The 23,534-nt window shown below is 36.1% G+C and overlaps 1 protein-coding gene across 2 annotated transcripts; it reads right to left on the bottom strand.

Annotated features, from left to right (window-relative positions):
• Positions 1–7,484: 7,484 nt before the first annotated feature.
• LOC112058309 (fork head domain-containing protein crocodile-like) lies at positions 7,485–16,741 on the bottom strand. 2 transcript variants are annotated; one of them, XR_008252297.1, is made up of 3 exons: positions 15,293–16,741; positions 14,958–15,133; positions 7,485–9,064 (listed from the first exon to the last, which is right to left on the bottom strand). XR_008252297.1 is itself a non-coding variant. In XM_024099030.2 (2 exons), the coding sequence occupies exon 1, from the start codon at positions 16,321–16,323 to the stop codon at positions 15,304–15,306; it is 1,020 nt and encodes a 339-aa protein (XP_023954798.1). In that variant the 5' UTR covers positions 16,324–16,741; the 3' UTR covers positions 7,485–9,064; positions 15,293–15,303. The 2 variants fall into 2 exon arrangements, 1 of the variants encoding a protein (XP_023954798.1); XM_024099030.2 differs by lacking the exon at positions 14,958–15,133.
• Between the last annotated feature and the right edge of the window lie 6,793 nt (positions 16,742–23,534).

Here is a 23,534-nt window from a genome sequence, read left to right as displayed (position 1 = left end):
GAGGAAGAAAAACATCGTAAGGAAACCTACGTACCTGTGAATTTTCTTGACTATTGGGCCTATTGAGACTAACCCCTCATTAGGAGACACGTGCTCAAAGGTGAATCAAATATGGGTAGTTGATAATGAAAACGGGGTACGTCTGTCTATCGCAAGCTCTCGTTCTATAAATATAATCGAGTCACAATCACAACATTACGTGCACATTTATTCAAATATTGATTAGGTAGACACTTTTTATTAACATGAAACCTGGAATAGCGTCGCTGGTGGTGGGTGGAGGACGTCAACTGAAGAATCGGTCGGTTTGACAAGACAGACTCTCTTGACTAACGTACCCGCCAGTGTAACTTGGCCCATCCTTGAACGAACGCTTCGTACATGTAACCCAGATTGTGGGGTCTTGCACTCTGGCGAGTAGCACTGCATTGTTACGATGAACCTCGGCTCCTTGAATCGCCACTTGTATTTTTTAGTTAGCACCGGAATGCGAGGTCTAAATCAACGCTGAAGTGCCACTACTCGATGTATCGAAATGATTGCGATGATGACATTGCCCACTTTTTACCCACTACAACGCGGTGAGGATATTTTGAGCGATTCATTTGTTAACAGACATGGAAAAAAGGAGGAGGATTACAATTTGATACGTATTTTTATTATTGTACCTACGCGTGAAATTCTATTTTTCACAAATTCCGCGGACACCATGTGTTTTATCGGGATAAAAAGTAACCCATAAGTTGTTCCACAACCTTCTCCAGTGAAACCTTACCTTATCAGCCGATAGACGCCCACAGCTGGACATAGGCTTCTAGCTTGGACCTCCTAGCACAACGATCTCTGCTTGATATCCTCGGTCCACCTCGTCGGGGGTCGACGAACGAACACGATTACAACTATAAAACATCGATACTATAGAAACAGTTTTAACAAGCGCATTGGATTGTTGATCATGTACTTTGACACAATAGTAACGTCTAGCGAGGCAGGTCCTTATCTAATTAGTCTGAAGATTACTACGTCCACGGCACTTGCTAGCCTTACTAAAGATGAGCGCGGTTTTATCCGGTTTGAGGTCAGCAGTTTGCGGACCTTACAGTCCAGGAAATTCAATTCAGTTTGAATCCAGTTTATTAGACCATAAGTTGAAGCAAGATTTTAGCAGGTGGGAGGCGTCGGCCGTGGCTAGTTACCATCCAGATTTAGCGTTCCGGTTCGATGTCGTGTAGAAACCGAAAGAAGTGTTGATTTTATCCTACTCCTAACCAGTCAGCCCGCTTCCATCCATTTACCATCAGTTGAGATTGTAGTCAAGAGCTAATTTGTAGAAAACAAAAAAGCTTTAGCTGTATTAGATAGAATTTTTTGTGGCAGAGAACAGCACGGGAAGTATTAAACATCCGCCATACTTATTTCTGCTGCCATATGCGGTTTGTGATATGAGGGGTATGGTTGTCGGTGTAATTACAGGCACAAGAGCCTTAAACCCTACGCTTAAGGTTTTTGGACACAGCATGGCAATTTGAAGAGCGTGTCCCTACTTCTGTATAGGCCGGAGCGGTTGGACTAATCACCGAGGGGTGATGGTTCGATCCCCGCCCCGTTGATCTATTGACGTACAACCTCCTAGCACAGTCTTCCCCAACTAGTTGGAGGGGAATGGGAATATTGGTCATATTATAAAAAATATGGCAAAGGCCTTTATATTTATATAAAAAAATGATGATTTACCACTCACCTTCAGATGGGACAAATGTCGGCCAATTCACTAATTTTTAAGTTAGCTACCTAATATAATGAACATCAGAACAATAACAACCGCATTTTTCGTATTCTGTAAAGCCCATTGTTAAGAAAAATGTCATCTACCTACTCTAAGATATCAACGAAGGTATGCTACGTCAGTAGGCACAGGATGACATTTTCACCAATAGTTTAATCTTAATTTTATTTATTTATTTATTTATTTATTTTATACACATATATATTTTGATCAGTTAACAATAAATAAATAATGAGTTCAAATAAATAGTGAGTAAAGTCACTTTGAAAATGTTACTTGTAGTAAAATTTACACAATATGATAACAAATATGATAAAAGTGTCGCTTACTATAACTTGACGGTCATTATGTCTATTTGTACCTCCCCCCGGTGCTGTTCTTAGCGGATATTTAAGTATAAAAAAAAGTTCTTTAAGTAAAAAAGATGTTACTGTCGGTTACACTAAAATTTTATCGGTAGTGAAACTAATTATGAAATTTTACCCTTTGAAAATATTACTTGTATTAAAAGTGACACGTATGATAAAAGTGTCGCTTACTATAACTTACGTTACTTTATACGTCAAAGTTAGTGAATTGTCCTGCAGTCGATCCGTCATTTTCCGTACTTCGATGCAACGCTAAGAGCGGGTAGCGAAATAAAACGGCAATTGAATATGCTAAATACAAATAACCATTTAATACGTAAATATATATGTACACACAATTAAGACAATTATCACATATTCATTAATAAAAATAATCTAAAATACCGTTGCTACTTATTAATATTACTCAATACTTACAATAAAATCAGCGTAGCCTACCCAAAGAGCAACACATTCAAACATCGGATTATAGAAATTGTTCAAAAATTAATTGTGTCAGCCACTGACGATCAAATAATCTCACATGCCTACAGCGCTCACGGTTGGTCAGCCTATAAGTCCGATCGTGTGTTGGTCATGCCATCATGCCGATCGCGACCAACACACGATCAGTTTTATCGGATGTCAAGCAGTTAGCGCTGGAAGCATGTGAGATTACTTGATCGTCAGTGGCTGACATTAGGTACCTATTCAAAAAACTTTGTTATATTTCTATTGAATGGTGAGATATATTTGTAGTTAAGTATAATTTATTTAATATGCTCCCATAAAATAATGTGCCTATAAATCTAGGAAAATTGGCATGTTGAAAAACTATATATAGGACTTTCTAGTAGCGCTTTTCTAAGTGTATCTAACTTTGTAAACTACTCAGTGTTGAAATTATAGATGATACGGATATCCAGTAAATGCCGGATAGATAGAAGACTAGGTATTCGGCCAGATGACTAAAAATAATTAAAAAGAAAGAATTTTATGACGTTTCAAAATGAAACTAACTGAATAATTGGATTTGATTTAACTAAAACTGATAATGAAAACAGTCCAGTAATTTATTTATTACTTTCAAAACTCATTTTACTATAGAAACGTCAGTTTTGTTCCAAGTAGGTACATATTATATCATAATCGTCTTTTTTTTATTCTCTACAAGTTAGCCTTGACTACAATCTCACCTGGTGGTAAATGATGATGTAATCTAAGATGGAAGCGGGCTAACTTCGACATCGTACCGGAACCGTTAATCGCTTGGCGGTATGTCTTTGTCGGTAGGGTGTTAACTAGCCACGACCGAAGCCTCCCACCAGCTAGACCTGGACCAACTAAGAAAACCACAATCGGCTCAGCCGGGGATCGAACCCAGGACCTGCGTCTAGTAAATCCACCGCACACACCACTGCGCCATGGAGGCCTGACTATCAAGAAACAGTGATGATTTGTGGGCATGTCTTGTAAGCATGCATGATGCAGGTAATATATTAATTACCTCCTATCATTCAAAATATTAGATAAACTAGCTGATGCCGCGCGGTTTCTCCCGCGTGGTTCCCGTTCCCGTAAGAGTACGGTACGGGAATAATATACAGCCTATATAAAACCTTCCTCGATAAATGGAACACTAACACTGAAAGAATTTTCAGTGTTAGTGTTCCAAAACAAATCGGACCAGTAAGTAGTTCCTGAGATTTCAGCGTTCAACCAATCAAACAAACAAACAAACTCTTCAGCTTTATAATATCAATATAGAATAACTTATTCGTCATAAAAACCCAAGTATCCAAGTAGGTATATATGTATAGTATGTGTCTGAATTTAAAAGAGAGTTTCAACTACCAAATACATTACGTACTAAAAAATATAGCCAAACATAGTCTAGGGTATAACAAAAAAGGGAATCAAAAGGGGATTACATATAATAATTTATAGTTTTAAAAGTTTTGAAAGCATAAAAATGGGATTTATATTTGTGTCATACTTTGTGATATATATCGAAAGAATTAAGAATCAGTAGGTCGCCAAATTATATATAAAACGAAACAAAAAGAAACAAATTAAATTGTTTTGTTTATTCATCATTAAAATGTGTCTCTACATTTTTCTTTCACTTATATAAGTTACAGAGTTTTTGTTCATAAGTGTGACAGGACACTAAAAAGTCTAAATTAAAATATAAAATTAAAAATATCAAAAACGTGAAGAAATGAAGAAGAACAAAAACTTAAAGTAAACTATGGCAATTCTTGATTAAGAACTAAGATATATCTTTTTTATATGTACCTATTCGCATATGTTCATTAATGTTTCTGATCAGCACGCCAATTCACTAACTTTGACGGTTGTTAGTGGACAATATGAAAATTACCAACTAGCTATTGTTAATAATTCTCAAGTAATGTTATTTCATATTCACTGATTATTTAATGCTAACTGATAAAAATCGAGATTATAGGCAAGTAATGGATTGCAAAAACCCTTCGTGTATATCATAGCGTAGGAAGATGACATTTCACAGTTGACATTATGATTTTTGTTCACAATGGGCTTTACGGAATACAAAACATGCGGTTGTTATTGATTTGATGTTAATACTATTAGGTATTTCCTTATATTTTATTTTTATAATAAGTTTAGCTAATTTAAGTATTATCTTCATTAATAAATACTTTCCCATTAGGTAGCTAACTTACGTCAAAGTTAGAATTGGCCGGTTGTTCTGTATCGAATAAATATAAATTATTTATTTTATTTTAGACTTTTTAGAACACGTGTACAAATAATGTTTAAACATATTATACTACAAATGCGGTATATTATACTATCACTCGAATGCTATTATATATACATTATTATACATAGCTAAATAAAATAGTCGTTTATAATCTAATTTTCTTACAAGTGATAAAAATTCTTTCTCAATTTTTTTACAACAATGAGATCCTTAAAAACAAACTTAATTTGTGCACAACGTTTTATTAAAAACGATTATATAACGACGAGTTCACACTGTAAAACATATATTCATGTTATATAGCAATGTTATATTAGATGTTTTTAACAATAGTCACAATATATTTTAAACTTGTTATATGTAACTATGTTAAAAAGCAATGTTATATTCATTGTTAAGCCGTGTAGCTATATTGGTGGTGCTTTTAAAATATATAGGTAGCTAACTAAATTCGTGCCCACATTAGTACAATAGATAGCTGTACATAATATGCTAGATATCTAAATTCACTAATTAATTTGAGATTCTAATTAATTATTACTTTATTAGATATTAGTGTTATTGTTTATGTCGTATACTTAGCCATATCAAATAATTTAAATACTCGTATAACCGCATTATTTCCTTGCATCATTTTATTTAATAATAAATCTAAGTAAAATATTTGATTAAAGAAAAAATATTCGATATTTGAAAAATATTTCATATTTTGCCACTCTCCTAACCATTCGCTGCCCGCGAGTATTTTATCGGTGAGCTCGTCTGCGTTGAAGAAGCCGACAGTCAGGGAATGCGGTTTTAATCTACCGTTGTGAGCCATTTAAAAAATCTTTATATTCCTTTATCGCGCGGAGCATGATACTGTGCTCGCCTATTGCCCTTAGTGGTAGTTATATTTTGTTTAAATGTCACGTAACGGATACGATGGGCGACCGGTCGTCCATTTAGGATTCAATGAAGAAAGATCTAAAACATATTCCCGATCGGTCCATGAACTGACCCTGGGGTCATGTCTGAAAAATCAGCGCTACAGTAAGCATGGTGCTAAGGCAGCGCCCCATTCAGCCAAAGCCGTAGTATTAAGTTAGTTTTGAGTCTCATGTTTTCTTTTGTTTATTTTATGTATTTGACTGAATAAATGATTTTGTTATTATATTATTATTATTATTATTATCTACGAGTCCAATCGTGAATGATGACTTTGCAATTGAACATTATATAGACCGATCGACATCTGGAAAACAGTGTTAAATTAGATTGTTAAACAATGCGTGTTTCATAGAATTTGTTTATGTATGGGATTTAGACTACGGAACACTCATACATGATGTTACTCGTACACACCACTGATTACTAAGCACTGGGTAAAAATGTTAAAAAATCATAAAATATTTGTGTTTATAAATATTTTGTTTTGGTAGTTGTCTGTCAGTGAGATGTTATTACCTCTAGAGTCAACACTCGTAAGTTGTTGAATACAGCTGTTACATCAGATAAACTCGTAAGTGTTTGCTTCAGTAAAGTTAAGTTTTGTATTTTTATGACCTTTGCACTAGGCTAGGTAAACACCTAGCCTAGTAATATATGGTCTAATAATATAGTGGGAGTTTTCCCATTATCGACCATATTTGTACACAGCATCTAATCTACGATTCCACTAAACCAGTGCGTTACCTAATTGTAACCATGATCCTCTCCAGCATAATGAAGAAAAAATAAAAAAAAATACTTTTTTGTTACGATGATATGATAATATTTTTTTGGTGTTGTTATTCCCTAGGTTTGCGATACAATAAAGCAATGTTACTAGCTGATAATGTAGCTTTAAATTGGTACATCGGCCCAATGGTTTCTGAGCCTATTGGTAACAGAAAATCTTACCTCTGTATAATATTAGTTTAGATTAGATAAATTTGATATGACCTGAAATTTAAAAAAAAAATCTTTAGCGCCGTTTAAAAATGCTAATTGTACAATGTAGGTACAATTGTAAACTCGGAGCTGAATTCACAAAGTCTAGCTGAAAAACACCGTGAAAAATAGACCTAAATCAATTTATACATGACATATTTATATAGACAAAATATATCAAACTAAAGACTAGAAAATAATAATTTTATTAAATAAAACTCTATAGATACACAATATAACTACATTACCTAATATATTTATAAGCTATGTGTAACGCCCGAATATATTAACATTACTATAAGGTTCAAGATTATTCATAGCAGTGTAGTGAACTCGGACGTTAACAAATTTAGTATTAAAGTATGTACAATTAATAAATACATTATTATTACGTAACACATACATTGAGTAGTCTTTCACTGACATTTTTGACGTTAAATTAAGTATATTATAAGTCATACAACTGACAATATTTCGTTGGGTAGCCGCCTAGATCTTATTTATACTTACAAATTTTGTATTGATCGTACACAAATCTCAAAACGTGACAAGAACATTCCAAATCGTACCTATTAAGTATTCACGTACATCCAGAATTAAATATATTTGTACTTATTTGAAAGCAGTTAAAGGTCAAAAAGGTATCACAACAATTCAATTCAATACACAATTTACAATTTTCTTCAATTCTGAAATTTACTAATACGCCAGTCAATTAAGGAAAATAAAGTAGCCAACCTTGTGATGAATTATAAGCTGTAAACACGTGTACACTTTCATTTTGTTGTTCTTTTACAGTTGTCTCATTAATATTTAAATATCAGTTTATCAGTAAAATTCTTATTTGACTGGAGTATAAATTGAAGGTGAAATTAGTAGTGCGTTACAACAGTTAATTTAAATTCTGAATTTTTTTTTTTTTTTTTTGGCATCGCAATAGTTATTATAGCTACAAATAAAGATAAATAAATAATATTCTGATTTCACGACAATATGGCTGTAAACAGGCAGACATATATAGGTTACTACTTAGTTAACTAAGTTAATCTTCCATTACGCGGAGAGAATTGTGTACAGTCAAATTAGCACCACTGTATATTTTCATTTTTAAGAAAAAAGTTCATTTCGACTTACCTGTTGAATTTACATTAGCTAACTTCTAGTAGATAATATAAAAAGGCGAAACTGTCTATGTATAAAAGTTCCACGTGCACTATACGGATGTAAACCTCTTTCCAAAAGTTGAAATCCGCAAATCACAATGTAAATTACTTTGATAATGGTAACGATTGATAGTAAAACACGTACTATCAATTACCTTCAATGTATACATTTTATTTTAAAAATAACACAACTTTTCTCTGAAAAATGAAAATATACAACAATGGTTTCAGGAGCTCTCTACATTCTACCATATTTGTACGACATATTCGTTACAATTGGTCTGGCATATAATGCTTTTACGCCATTGAAATGTTACATGAGCTTTGCATTTTATAGAGGACGCAATTTTATTTTTAGGACATGTGTGGGAGGTCAATAGAAACTTAACCTCAAGGTTTTGAGATCGCCACCCTTGTCCCCCGGCCGACATTTAAAAAAGGGGTGAAAACACCTTTTTCGTGATAACTTGGAAACTATGCGTCTTACAAAAAAATTGTAGCAAATTGTTTTGCCTACATGTTTATATAACTTTTTTGCTTTTTTAAACTTGATAATTGGGAATTGTGTCCTCCAAAAAATTCAATACTCCGTTCTTAAAATATAACATTATAATGGACTATTTGTACAAATTGATTAGCTTATAATTTATAATCGTGAGACACAGATCGACCAAGCAGAAGCAAAAGTTAAACCCTCTAGATACTTATACTCTCTATGGCATAAGTATAGCACTTTTTATACAAAATCTAAGTATACAAAATATGCCATTTCCCACTCTACCATCGCCTCGGGTCCTGCGTTTCATGATTGATGGTTTAAACTCTTATAATTATTACAACCAGACTGATATTATGCCAGTTCGGATCCAGATCATTTGATCCAATGGACAACGTAACAATTATAGTAGATGCTAAGCACAGTTCAGTACAGTCACTCAGATTTGAATACTCGTATCCTTAATGGAATATCTAGTCACAAACACCATAAATTTTTAATTCGTTGATCAAAGTTGTTCACTTTTCACAGCGTAACTAAGAAAAAATAGGTTCAATGAATTAACCATGTTTCCCCTGCCATTCGCCTCCCGCTGTCTTCATTCCGTTCTACCTGGGACAATAATAATCTTATGTAAATATTAATTGTTATATAATGACCTCACTGTTGGATTTGGTAGTGAGGTTCTCAACATAGAGGTCCTGGTTTTTATATTTTTAGGTTAGGTCTGGTCTAGTGGAAAGCTTCCCCACCGATAAAGATCTACCGCCAAGCTTTTCAGCGTACCGGTACGACGCCGCGTAGAAACCCTCTTACATATGGGTAGAATTAACTTATAGGTACCTCTTTCAAGTTAGCCCACTTCCATCTTAGACTGCATCGACACTTATCATCAGGCAAGATTGCGGTAGCCCTTGACTGCCATCTCGCCTGATGTTAAGAAGCTTGTCCATGAATAAAAAAAAAATATGAAAGTATTATGACATCGCTTTCGAGACCAATATTATAGGAATTTACTGCCGAGAAACGTTGAGTTAAAATATTTTACGTTTCAATCCACAGTGATTTTAAAAGCTTGAAGCGCCAACCGTATTATTTTTATATAACTGGCAATTGTCATTTCAGCCGAAAATTGAACAGTACTTTTTTCGAGTTATATAAAAACAAAGTTATTTAACTAGTTTTATTACTTACAGAAGTCAGGCCTCCCTTCTAATAGAGAGATGACCTAAAAATATTAAAGTTCGTCCTATCTAAAATAAATCTACGAGTACGTATCCATAATTGAGATCATTTAAATGACCTCGTTTTTATAAAGGCAGATAAATACTTGCGGACTATGTTAAAAATAAATATATTAATATCGCGTACCTACGTAAAAGTACTTCTTTTAAATTATAACATAGGAGAAGTTTATAAAGTTCAAGTAGGTACTCGTATATAATTTATACCAATTTTTGTCAAGTACCAATACTTGACAAAAATTGGTTTATATAACTAACCTAACCTAACAAAGGTATATTATAAAATGAAAAAAAAAACAATTAATAACTTTAAAGTATCTTTACTTACATATACCTAATATAAAAATTAGATTATGACCAATGATTATTGATTGTTGTTGAAAATGTTAGTCTGGAAACTCCCTAAGGATTTTCCAGATTAACATTTTTAAGAAATGCAATTCGGTAAAGGCTAAGTAAATATAAAGCGTTTAAAGTTACGACATTACCTACTGTTGAAATAAATAATCCCTAATAATCCGGAAATTTATAGATTACAATCTAGAAGAAAAGGAGCTGATAAAATTCTTGCTTATCTTTTTGCGAATCCCGGAAATGCTTTATAGATTAACGACCCCGTGTTCCGATTTGAAAAGATGTTACAAAGGTTGTGACACGTCAAATAAAAAATAGGGAGATCGCACCGAGTCAATAATATTGCAAATATTATTGCCAATATGCCAATCAATGATGCCATGATGATGAATGCCAAAATGATATGAACTCTGCCTCCGATTCCGGAGGGTGTGGGTTCGAATCCGGTCCGGAGCATGCACCTCCAACTTTTTAGTTGTGTGCATTTTAAGAAATTAAATATCTCGCCTCTCAATCGGTGAAGGAAAACATCGTGAGAAAACTTGCATACCAGAGAATTATCTTAATTATCTGCGTGTGTGAAGTCTGCCAATCCGCATTGGGCCAGCGTGGTGGACTATTGGCCTAACCCCTCTCATTCTGAGAGGAGACTCGAGCTCAGCAGTGAGCCGAATATGGGTTGATGACGACGATGCCAATCATCATCATCATCATATCAGCCGATGGACGTCCGCTGCAGGACATAGGTCATATTGTTGGGGTACCAGTGGCGAATTTACAAGTTTGCCGCCAGTAGGCTGTTCTACATTTGCCGACCTTACCTTTCTTTTGTCGACCTCAGAAACCCCATAAATGGAATAAAAAAGTAAATTAAAATACCTAAAAATATGAAACTAAATTTAAAAATAATATTTTAACAAGAAACATACGCCATCTAATTGTTCACCCATGGGCAGAGTATTACTCAATACTTTGCTGGCGTTATTACTTTGGGACAAATAAGCGTTAGCTCTCTTGGGTCACCTGACGCAGGCATCAATGAATTATATAAATTACATTATACTGTGAATAAAAAATGTGTGCTCTATCGTCTTCATTACGTAAGTTTTTCGTTAATTTTAATTAAATTTTCAAGACTTGTTTTTTCTATGTATACATATTATGTTATGTTGCTTTTCTTTATTTCTGTGAGACTAAAATGTTTAAGCCAAATTTGCTTAGCGTGCTGGTAAATTACGACATTCGCCGTGTTACGAATAAAGGTGGAATTATATTTGACTGACGTATCGTGTCGTGACGCATCAGAACAGAATCGGTATCATACATTTTGTATGCGGCACATCAGAATCCATCACGACATGTCACAACACTTATGTGTAAACGTTGCCATACAAAAGTGTGGATCTGATTCTGTTCTGATGCGTCACGACACGACATGTCAGACAAATATAATTCCGCCTGACTGTACCCACTTTACTGTTAATAATATTTAACTTGATTGATTACCCATATTGGTTGGCTTTAATCATAGCTAAATAAAGTACATTTATTTAATTTTAACTAGACTTTAGCACGGGTTGGTTATTTGGAATTATTTACTTAAGATTATTATAGTTACTTTTTAAAAACTCAAAAATAAAGGTTATACCTGTAGATATAATTATAAAATTTATTTTATTTTAATTTTATTTTATTAATTTTATAATTTTAAATTTATTTTGACCTTTATTTAAATTACAATAACGCACTTGTTGGAGAATATAAACCACTGCAAAAGTACTTTGCATATTGCTCCAAAAATCTATAACAACTTGTCACGACACCTGGCAGACGGAAGTATCAGCAAACTTACACTTAAATAAAATCATAAAAGTTTCTAATACAAAAATGTTACTACTCCATAGAAGAGTACTTTGCTGATGCTTCAAAAAATAGTTGTAATTATATTTCTTTTTAACTTAATGACATTTAATTTTAATTTATTTTTATTAATTAAACATTTGTACCTATAACTATTAGTGGTAAACCTTGTTACCTAATACATAAGAACATCTTTGTTTATCTAAATGTAATGTTTGTTGCAAATAAATGATTCTAATTCTGATTCTGAATAATATTAATAGCTTACTCAATTTTTATTTATTTAATAACATTTTTAATATTGCCTATGTAAATAATTAATTACTAATTAATTATTCGTTTTGACAACAAATATTTTATTTCTATTGTAAGTATTTTTTGTACAATTCCTAACCTACCAACTTAAATAATATTTGAGCAAAGTAGAGAATATAAAAACTGGTGTATAGAACTAGAACCCTACTTGAAATATTTGATTGGGTATTTAGGTAAATAAATAATAATTAATTCTTACTCGAAACACTTACGACTCAAATAGCGTCGGTGGGACTTTTGTCAAGCACCTTTCGACTGGAGTACCTAATTGAAGTGTTTATCGCAGCACTCAGATGGAATTCACTAAGAAGTCATAACGTTACGACAAAGACCAACGAGTTAGCATTCTAAGTCATTGACAAAATAGCATAGGTAATGCTAATTGGTATGTGGGGTCTGAAAGATCTACCTTTAAATATTATAAGATCAAGTAATAACACAAACTGTCATAGATTTCATAACACGACAAAGATCAGCGGCCTTATTATGTATCTCAGTGTATAATTCAAACAATGAACAACTACGTCGATTTTTGTCGTAATTTCATTTTTTTGATCATTTAACATAGTTATTTCAACGAAATGACCTTGACTACGCCATTTTACATCAATTGGTAATGATGTTTTATTTTAACAATCAACACAACAAATTTAAGTTTTTGTTAAAATAACGTTAATACTTGTCACTTAAAAAACAAATAGATATTTGCACGAGCTGTCATAGATTTTCACAACACGATGGAGACCATTAAGTTAGCTTATGGTCTGAACGACTCACTAATGAAAGAAGATCAAAATGTTATAACACAAAGTGTCATGGATTTTTTTAGCACGATGAAGTTTAGCATTCCAAGTGATTGAGAAAATAGCATAATTGTAATAGATGCGTGTATGTATGGTCTGAACGACTCAGCAATTAATACAAGGATTTCAAAATATAATAACACAAAGTGTCATGGGTTTTCACAACATGATGAAGGCTATTTAGTGGTGGAGAATCATAATCGTAATAGATACCTACCTACTCGTATGCATGGTCTGAACAACTCACCAATTAATACAAGAAGAAGAATATAATATCATAGAGTATATAGAAATAATACCCAAGCGTTTCACGATACTAAAGTAATTGTATCCAACCTTCAAGATTGGATACAATTAATAACACAGAGTGTCATAGATTTTCACAACACAGATTGATTGAGAAAATAGCATAATCGTAATACATAATATTTTGTACCTACACTGGTCTGATCAGTGACGGGTTAAGGAAACTTAATGCCGTAAGCAATCTTCACCTTATTCCTGCCGAATCCTTAAGTGAAGTACAAATAATTATTAATAAAAAAAAAGAGTTATCAAAATCGGATTACACTAGGTTTTTTTACTTTACAATTAATGGCTATACACTCAATCATCCCCTGTTTTCCTATCCTTAGAGTTGATTATTTTTTTAGTATACGAGCATGGAACCTAATTCGAAATATACTTTTTCTAATAAAAAAAATATTAAAATCGGACTATTTATTACTCAGTAAAAATTTTCCACATGATACATAAAAAATATACACGTCGAATTGTTAACCTTTCTCTCAGTCTTTTGTCGGATGAAAGGCGAGGATTTTTAAATTGTTGAAATTTTCATGTAAGTACCTACTCGTTTTTTTTCTCAGTCTGGCACCTAAACAGGATGCCCTGAGCAATTGCATAAGTAGCTTTATAGGCTAATCTATTGGGTCTCGTAGATCCACCTATTAATATTAGAAGATCAAGTAATAACAAAGTATTTAATTGTTCTAATAAATAAATTGTGTATAATATTTTTCCCAACACTAGAACGGCCAGTGCAGTAGCATTTTTTTTTTATTTTTTATAGGTACACATCTATAAACATTACAGGGTAAACCTAATGTGTTTATATAATTCTCGTGTTCTATCTATAGGTATCAAGTCCTGCATTACTTGAACGTATCTGCTAAAACTTCTGCGAAATTCAGCAGGCGAGGAGAAGAACAAATCTAAACCCGGATCCCAGTCCATTATCAATGCCAACGTGCGAACAAGAGATGATTCGCGGGTCTGCACCAACCTACAGGCTGGATTTTAAGTTATTGAGTCGTACAATCGTAATAGTTGGAATGCAATGTCAGAGTTTGTTCAGCACAATTTTTTCTGGATTTACCACACTTGGTCAACAGATGGTCACTTTATTTGTTCTTGTGCGTGCCTCACAATGTAAAGGGACTGCATTGTGGAATTCCAAAGCTTCTATTTGATATGGCATGACTTGAAACTTTTAACGAATTTGACCTTTTTTCATAGATTTAAAAGACTCGCAATCCGTATTATTCTGGTTTAATAAGTTTTTAAAATATACGAGTTAGCTCCTTCTTGGATTGGATTGGATTTTATACAAGTATTTGTTTTGAAAGCTATCAACTGAATTAAAAAGTTGAATGATTAAGTACAATTTATTTTCCTTTAACGACCTGCCTACACAAAATCAACAACTATAGGTAATCAAATGAAGCACTACGAGTATTACGAGTAGGTACTTTAAACATTTAGAGACTTGTATGTAAATCAGGATAAGATTTACGGCTAGATAGCCGTATACATTCGAAAGGATGGAAGCACTTTAATGTTTTCATAACTTAAAGCCCGGTTGTATTTCACACAATCTCACGACTCATTGTTATAGATAATATGAAACACATGCAAGTGTCGACGTACCTCGGTACAGCAGTGAACGGAGCGGGAGGCGGCAGGGCGGCCGCCGATCTGTAAACAGTGGTTATCGACGCGCCGCCACTTGGCTTCACGGCATCTCCGGCTACCGCGCTATATTTATCCGCTCTGGAACTGACGCGGACGGCTAAATCCGTTCGGCGCCGTGCGATGCCGGCCTCCTGTAACCACAACCACGTCACGGAACTGCCTGACGCCCACCCCACTGCCGCTGGGGTTGAAGTCGAACGCAACACGCACAGCGGTATTCGCGACGCCGAAACTAAATGGTTCAAAAGAAATTCGCAGCGCTCGCAGTAACAACCAAAACATCGTCTCACCTGAGAGCATCTCAGTAGGATTTATGAGCGGCAGCGGGAGCGGCGGCCACGCACGCCTGGTGGTGGTAGTAGGAGGGCGCCGGCGCGCGGTAGTGGTGGTGCGGCGGGGACGCGCGGTACGGGTCCGGCGTGGGCGAGCCGCCGCGGAAGCCGGCGAGCTGGCAGCTGGGCGGCTCGAACAGGTCGCGGAAGCCGGGCGGCAGCTGCTCCGCCGGCGGCTCGGGCGCGGCGTACCAGCCGCTCGTGGCCGCGCGGAACTCCTCCGCGGCGAGAGCGTACGGCTGCGGCGAACAGTACACTGCCGACGGAGGTAATCGGGGTTCGCTGAAGTCGTCTATCGGTTCCGTCAGTTTGTCGTATCTCGTACAATCAGAACCTGGCTCCCGTTTAGGTCTGCATTCGAATATTCGTGGCTTAACGTCTGGCTTGACGTCTCGCGCTTGACCTAACGCGTCGGTGGAGCCGAGTGCCTCTTGTGCCGCCAGCGCTTCCTGAGCCTGTTGCAGCTGTTGCTGTCGCTTTAACGCCTCCTCTTTTTCTTTAAGGGCATCTTTTTTCTTAAAGCGGCGCCGTCGTCTCAAGTAGGACCCGTTGTCGAACATGTTGTACGAGTCAGGATCCAGAGTCCAGTAGCTCCCTTTACCGGGTTTCTTATCGTCTCTCGCAACTTTCACGAAACATTCATTAAGACTTAAATTGTGCCTAATGGAGTTCTGCCAACCCTGTTTATTTTCTCTGTAGTAAGGAAAACGTTCCATTATGAACTGATAGATACCGTTGAGTGTTATTCGACGGTCCGGTGCGTTTTGTATTGCCATTGCGATGAGAGCAATGTAGGAGTACGGCGGTTTGACCATGTCTTTGGGAGTGCCGACATGTTGTTGGTGAGGGTGCAGGTAGGGCGGCCCGTACCCGTAGCGATGGTACTGCTCGTACGCGTACGGCGTGACCCCGGCGGAGTAGCCCCCCGTGGCTCCGCCGCGGTACGCGTAGTGGCCCTGTTCCCCGAACAACGCGTGCATCGTGTCCATACGTTCACTGCCACAACATGATCAGAACCCGAACGCGGTACGTCGACGCGCTTCTCTCACGGCAACAAAACGATGACTGACTGATTTTGTTTAGATTCACAACAAGGCCCGTTTACATAGCGGACGCTCAACGAGAAGCGAATGAGCGGAATTGTGGGCGACGCCGCAGTGTGTTGCGTTACGAATGAGGCCGCCCTCTCGGATGGAACCGCCGTCTCGCTTTGGCGACAGTTCCAAAGCTATTTTCGTCTCGCTCTATGTGAGCCAGGTTGCGTCAGATGGTACGCCGAGCGGTCTGGGCGGCTCGACAGGCGGGGCCTGCCCGGCTTTTTGCAACAAAGCCCGCATTCGCACCCCTTCCTCCCCAGCCCTTAATGCCCTTTGTTCCGCACAATTGTCAATTATTCTTACAGCCACAATCGAGTATAGCTAGAGAGTAATCCTATTTGTGAGTGTGAAATTTAATAAAACTCTTTAATGTCATTGAAAAAGTTGCATCTTTCATTTAAAAGCTCTTATCTAATTTTCAGTATTTTTATACCCACTAAATAAATAGTTGCAAATTTTGCAATATTGCAAAACAGTAATTATCTAGGATGAGTTCAGGACGAGGTTTTATGAGGCGTGTGAAACTGCAGACCTTTGCTTATTATCTAAAAGATTAACTGACTAACTGACATAATAATATCAACGCTAACATAGCTACGGAAGCTACAAACTTGAAATTTGAGCTGCAGTTGTGAAATAGAGACTTTTAGCGAGAGCGAAAATTTTAGGAAATTTGCAATTTAAAATGTGATTTGGAGTGGTGGTTATTTTGTATATAAAAGTCTTTTCTATCAATTTCAATAGTTATTATTCTTGCGGACGAAGTTACGATCGACTACTAATATAGACATCTCATCATCATCATCATCATCATTACAACCGATGGACGTCCACTGCAGGACAACATCAAACATCACGATCCTGAGCCGACTACATCCAGCGAATCCCTGCGACTTTTTATAATACGAGTATTATATAATGGATTTCTATAAAGGATCAGAGTCACACAGCGCGTTATAGAATGAGTAGTAGTAGTAGGAGTATCTCTGCGTGATCGAATCAGAAATGAGGAGATTCGCAGAAGAACCAAAGTCACATAGCTCAACGAGTCGCGAAGCTGACGTGGTATTGGATGGGGCACATAGTTCGAACTTCGAAGAGCCGATAAACGTTGGAGTCCCAAGGTGCTGGAATAGCGACAGCGCACTAGAAAGCGCAGTGTTGGTCGACCCCCGACCAGTGGACTGACGTCATCAAGCGAGTCAAGCGTAGGGGGGAAATCTCTGGATCCGCTGAACCGATTTTAAAAATTCTTTTACCACTAGAAAGCCATGTTAATTGTGAGCATCATAGGCTATATTTTATGTAGGTATTCTCACAGAAACGGGAACTACGCGGGTAAAACCGCGGGGCGTCGGCCTAATCTCCCTTTAAAAGAACAACTGAGTTATTGAAATATCTAATTAATTATTAATTCTACATTCAAAACTCAATTGAAACTTTGAAACTTTTTTATCATGAGTATGAACATTAAAAATGTGAACAAAGTCGTAAAAAAATAGTATTAAATATTTTTTATAAGGTAGGTAGCTAGCTACCTTCCCTGCATATACAGGAGTTTAATTTTTTATATTCGTTTATTTCATAGTAATAGGTCTTTGAAAGAGGTCTTTTGTTGAGGTCTTCTTCCAATCTTATTCGATTTAGCGATCCGTTTGTAAAATATTTATTATTTGTTATTAGAATAACAAATTTTATAAAAAGATAAAAATCAACTAAAAAGATAAAGTTGTCAGTAAGAGATTTTTAAAAATAATAACGTCTATAAAGAAGTTAAAAAGTATTTTAAAAAAAGTTTTTGGGGTTCCTTCCCTACATGCAAAGTGAGAGTGAATTTTTATCATCTATCCCATAGTAGTAGATAATTACTGTTTTGCAATATTGCAAAACAGTAATTATCTAGGATGAGTTCAGGACGAGGTTTTATGAGGCGTGTGAAACTGCAGACCTTTGCTTATTATCTAAAAGATTAACTGACTAACTGACATAATAATATCAACGCTAACATAGCTACGGAAGCTACAAACTTGAAATTTGAGCTGCAGTTGTGAAATAGAGACTTTTAGCGAGAGCGAAAATTTTAGGAAATTTGCAATTTAAAATGTGATTTGGAGTGGTGGTTATTTTGTATATAAAAGTCTTTTCTATCAATTTCAATAGTTATTATTCTTGCGGACGAAGTTACGATCGACTACTAATATAGACATCTCATCATCATCATCATCATCATTACAACCGATGGACGTCCACTGCAGGACAACATCAAACATCACGATCCTGAGCCGACTACATCCAGCGAATCCCTGCGACTTTTTATAATACGAGTATTATATAATGGATTTCTATAAAGGATCAGAGTCACACAGCGCGTTATAGAATGAGTAGTAGTAGTAGGAGTATCTCTGCGTGATCGAATCAGAAATGAGGAGATTCGCAGAAGAACCAAAGTCACATAGCTCAACGAGTCGCGAAGCTGACGTGGTATTGGATGGGGCACATAGTTCGAACTTCGAAGAGCCGATAAACGTTGGAGTCCCAAGGTGCTGGAATAGCGACAGCGCACTAGAAAGCGCAGTGTTGGTCGACCCCCGACCAGTGGACTGACGTCATCAAGCGAGTCAAGCGTAGGGGGGAAATCTCTGGATCCGCTGAACCGATTTTAAAAATTCTTTTACCACTAGAAAGCCATGTTAATTGTGAGCATCATAGGCTATATTTTATGTAGGTATTCTCACAGAAACGGGAACTACGCGGGTAAAACCGCGGGGCGTCGGCCTAATCTCCCTTTAAAAGAACAACTGAGTTATTGAAATATCTAATTAATTATTAATTCTACATTCAAAACTCAATTGAAATTTTGAAACTTTTTTATCATGAGTATGAACATTAAAAATGTGAACAAAGTCGTAAAAAAATAGTATTAAATATTTTTTATAAGGTAGGTAGCTAGCTACCTTCCCTGCATATACAGGAGTTTAATTTTTTATATTCGTTTATTTCATAGTAATAGGTCTTTGAAAGAGGTCTTTTGTTGAGGTCTTCTTCCAATCTTATTCGATTTAGCGATCCGTTTGTAAAATATTTATTATTTGTTATTAGAATAACAAATTTTATAAAAAGATAAAAATCAACTAAAAAGATAAAGTTGTCAGTAAGAGATTTTTAAAAATAATAACGTCTATAAAGAAGTTAAAAAGTATTTTAAAAAAAGTTTTTGGGGTTCCTTCCCTACATGCAAAGTGAGAGTGAATTTTTATCATCTATCCCATAGTAGTAGATAATTACTGTTTTGCAATATTGCAAAACAGTAATTATCTAGGATGAGTTCAGGACGAGGTTTTATGAGGCGTGTGAAACTGCAGACCTTTGCTTATTATCTAAAAGATTAACTGACTAACTGACATAATAATATCAACGCTAACATAGCTACGGAAGCTACAAACTTGAAATTTGAGCTGCAGTTGTGAAATAGAGACTTTTAGCGAGAGCGAAAATTTTAGGAAATTTGCAATTTAAAATGTGATTTGGAGTGGTGGTTATTTTGTATATAAAAGTCTTTTCTATCAATTTCAATAGTTATTATTCTTGCGGACGAAGTTACGATCGACTACTAATATAGACATCTCATCATCATCATCATCATCATTACAACCGATGGACGTCCACTGCAGGACAACATCAAACATCACGATCCTGAGCCGACTACATCCAGCGAATCCCTGCGACTTTTTATAATACGAGTATTATATAATGGATTTCTATAAAGGATCAGAGTCACACAGCGCGTTATAGAATGAGTAGTAGTAGTAGGAGTATCTCTGCGTGATCGAATCAGAAATGAGGAGATTCGCAGAAGAACCAAAGTCACATAGCTCAACGAGTCGCGAAGCTGACGTGGTATTGGATGGGGCACATAGTTCGAACTTCGAAGAGCCGATAAACGTTGGAGTCCCAAGGTGCTGGAATAGCGACAGCGCACTAGAAAGCGCAGTGTTGGTCGACCCCCGACCAGTGGACTGACGTCATCAAGCGAGTCAAGCGTAGGGGGGAAATCTCTGGATCCGCTGAACCGATTTTAAAAATTCTTTTACCACTAGAAAGCCATGTTAATTGTGAGCATCATAGGCTATATTTTATGTAGGTATTCTCACAGAAACGGGAACTACGCGGGTAAAACCGCGGGGCGTCGGCCTAATCTCCCTTTAAAAGAACAACTGAGTTATTGAAATATCTAATTAATTATTAATTCTACATTCAAAACTCAATTGAAACTTTGAAAAAGTAGAAAATACTACCATAAAGTGGAAGCATTATCACAGAATACATTAATATTATTGGAACTTTCAAATTTAGGGACGGATAGGTATGGAAGAGGAAACTTTGTGTGGGTAAATGTATTTGTTCTTTGAAAGTGATTAGGTATTTATGAACATACTTTAATAATAAAATGATTCAGGTTTTTAAAATACTCAGATAAGGCGAAAGATAAAAAGTGATGGAGGCTTATATGAGAGGATAATTTTTTTTATGTATGTGTTCAAATATATTAAATACTAGCTGACGCCCCGCGGTTTCACCCCCATGACTCCCGATCCCGTAAAACTATAGAGATATTTTTTGTTTTATGCAATACTAGCCGCCTGCGGGAACCATGTACCAGTATTTTTCCGGATGAAAACTAGCCTATGTCTTAATCCAGAGTAAAATCTGTTTCCATTCCAAATTTCAGCCAAATCGCTTTAGTAGTAGCGATGTTAAAGAGTAACAAACATCCTTACTAACTTTCGCGCGCGACTTCGTCCGAATGGAATTCAGTTTCTCACAAAACCCGCGGGAACCATGGATTTTTCCGGGATGAAAAGTAGCTTAAGTGTTCAACCAGACTATAATCTATCTCTACGTCAAATCACGTGATTCTGTTCAGTAGCCGAAGCGTGAAACAGTGACAAACATACATACCATCAAAATCATCAGGTTTTCACAAATCTTCTGTATCCATGGATTTTCGGTATAAAAAGTACTACTATTTCCATTCCAAATTTCAGCCAAATCTCTTTAGTAGTAGCGGCGTTAAAGAGTAGGTAGATAATAAACATCCAAACAAACAGACATCCATACAAACTTTCGCGTTTATAATATTACTAGGATTAGTAGGATAGGATAGGCTTGGCTTGACTACAATTAAGTAAGCCTGATGGGTGGATGGATGGGATTAGTGCGGTCTATGTGGAAACGCGCTTACAGAAGTAGGAGGCAAAAGATGCCTCTACACTCTTGCTTTAAAGGTGTTTTAATTATAAGAGTCGTTAAAATCTCCGGAAGGGCATTCCAAATGTTTGCTGTGTGAATCTATACTAATATTATAAAGCTGAAGCTGAGCGTTTACTCGCTCAGCTCAGTGTTAGATGGCCCATTTATTGAGGAAGGCTATAGGCTATATATTATCCCCATATTCCTACTGGAACTAACTTTCTAACTTCTTCATATTTCCGCGCGGTTTCACCCGCGTGGCGTCAACTAGTTAGAAATATGAATAGATCCAGAGATTATCCCCTACAACACCAAAAACTTTACCTTTTTAGGGTTCCGTAGTCCATAGGGAACCCATATACTTTCGTCATGTCCGTCCGTCCATCTGTCCGCGGCTTAGCGCAAAGACTATTACTACTACATAAAGCTGTAATTTATCATGAGTATGAACATTAAAAATGTGAACAAAGTCGTAAAAAAATAGTATTAAATATTTTTTATAAGGTAGGTAGCTAGCTACCTTCCCTGCATATACAGGAGTTTAATTTTTTATATTCGTTTATTTCATAGTAATAGGTCTTTGAAAGAGGTCTTTTGTTGAGGTCTTCTTCCAATCTTATTCGATTTAGCGATCCGTTTGTAAAATATTTATTATTTGTTATTAGAATAACAAATTTTATAAAAAGATAAAAATCAACTAAAAAGATAAAGTTGTCAGTAAGAGATTTTTAAAAATAATAACGTCTATAAAGAAGTTAAAAAGTATTTTAAAAAAAGTTTTTGGGGTTCCTTCCCTACATGCAAAGTGAGAGTGAATTTTTATCATCTATCCCATAGTAGCATTATCGGTATTTTTGTACATTACAGAAGTGATTAAAGTGCTAATTTAAAGTACGGAACTCTACACTGCGCGTGGCCCGACACGCACTTGGCCGGTTTTATGATAATAGTAAGATACGTATAGAATAGCGGACGCCTGCAACTCCGTCAAATCCCGCGGGAACTATTTGCAATGCAAATTTGTGTAGGTACCCTGTTCATACAGGTACTCATCATTAGAGTTTGGCTAATGAAAGTAGCCGTGATAGCCCAGTGGTTATGACCTCTGCCTCCGATTCCGGTAAGTGTGGGTTCTAATCTGGTCCGGGGCATGCACCTCCCAACTTTTCAGTTGTGTGCATTTTAAGAAATTAAATATTACGTGTCTCAAACGGTGAAGGAAAATATCGTGAAGAAACTTGCATACCAGAGATTTTTTTTAATTCTCTGCGTGTGTCAAGTCTGCTAATCCGCATTTGGCCAGCGTGGTGGACTATTGGCCGAACCCCTTTCATTCTGAGAGGAGACTCGAGCTCAGCTGTGAGCCGATATGGGTTGATAACGACTAATGAAAGTAGAGACTGAAATCGCCCGCTAATTCAAAAAAATATCTACTGAATTTTATTTAAAAATGTATAGGTATGTGCGAAAACATTACTACATATTAAAAAAAATTGCAATTATCAAACTTGTGTTGTTTAAATATTTGTTTTGGGAACGCCCTTGACTTTGTTTGAATTTTGCCGATTACAGTCTCTACTTTTATTAACCAAACTCTAACAACCCATATTCAGCTTCTTGGGCTAATAGCCAAAGGACTATACGGATTGGCAGATTTTACACAGCTTATTTTACTGTTGTTTTCCTTCACCGTTTGAGATGTGACTATTTGACAGAGATTATCACTTAATTGAAAAGCAGGAGTGCATGCCTCAGACCGGATTCAAACCTGCGCTCTCTAAATCGAAGGCAAAAGTTATCCACTGGGCTATCACGAGCATCAGGATGTTAATAAAAAAAATACAACCGACTTC

Source organism: Bicyclus anynana, chromosome Z (genome assembly GCF_947172395.1).
Source record: "Bicyclus anynana chromosome Z, ilBicAnyn1.1, whole genome shotgun sequence".
NCBI classification, from domain to species: Eukaryota; Metazoa; Arthropoda; class Insecta; order Lepidoptera; family Nymphalidae; genus Bicyclus; species Bicyclus anynana.
Note: the sequence above shows the minus strand (reverse complement) of the source record. Positions and strands in the feature narration are given on the sequence as shown.

Excerpts from the sequence above, each read along its gene's own strand:
- LOC112058309 (XM_024099030.2), bottom strand. The coding sequence starts at position 16,323 with ATGGACACGATGCACGCGTTGTTCGGGGAACAGGGCCACTACGCGTAC.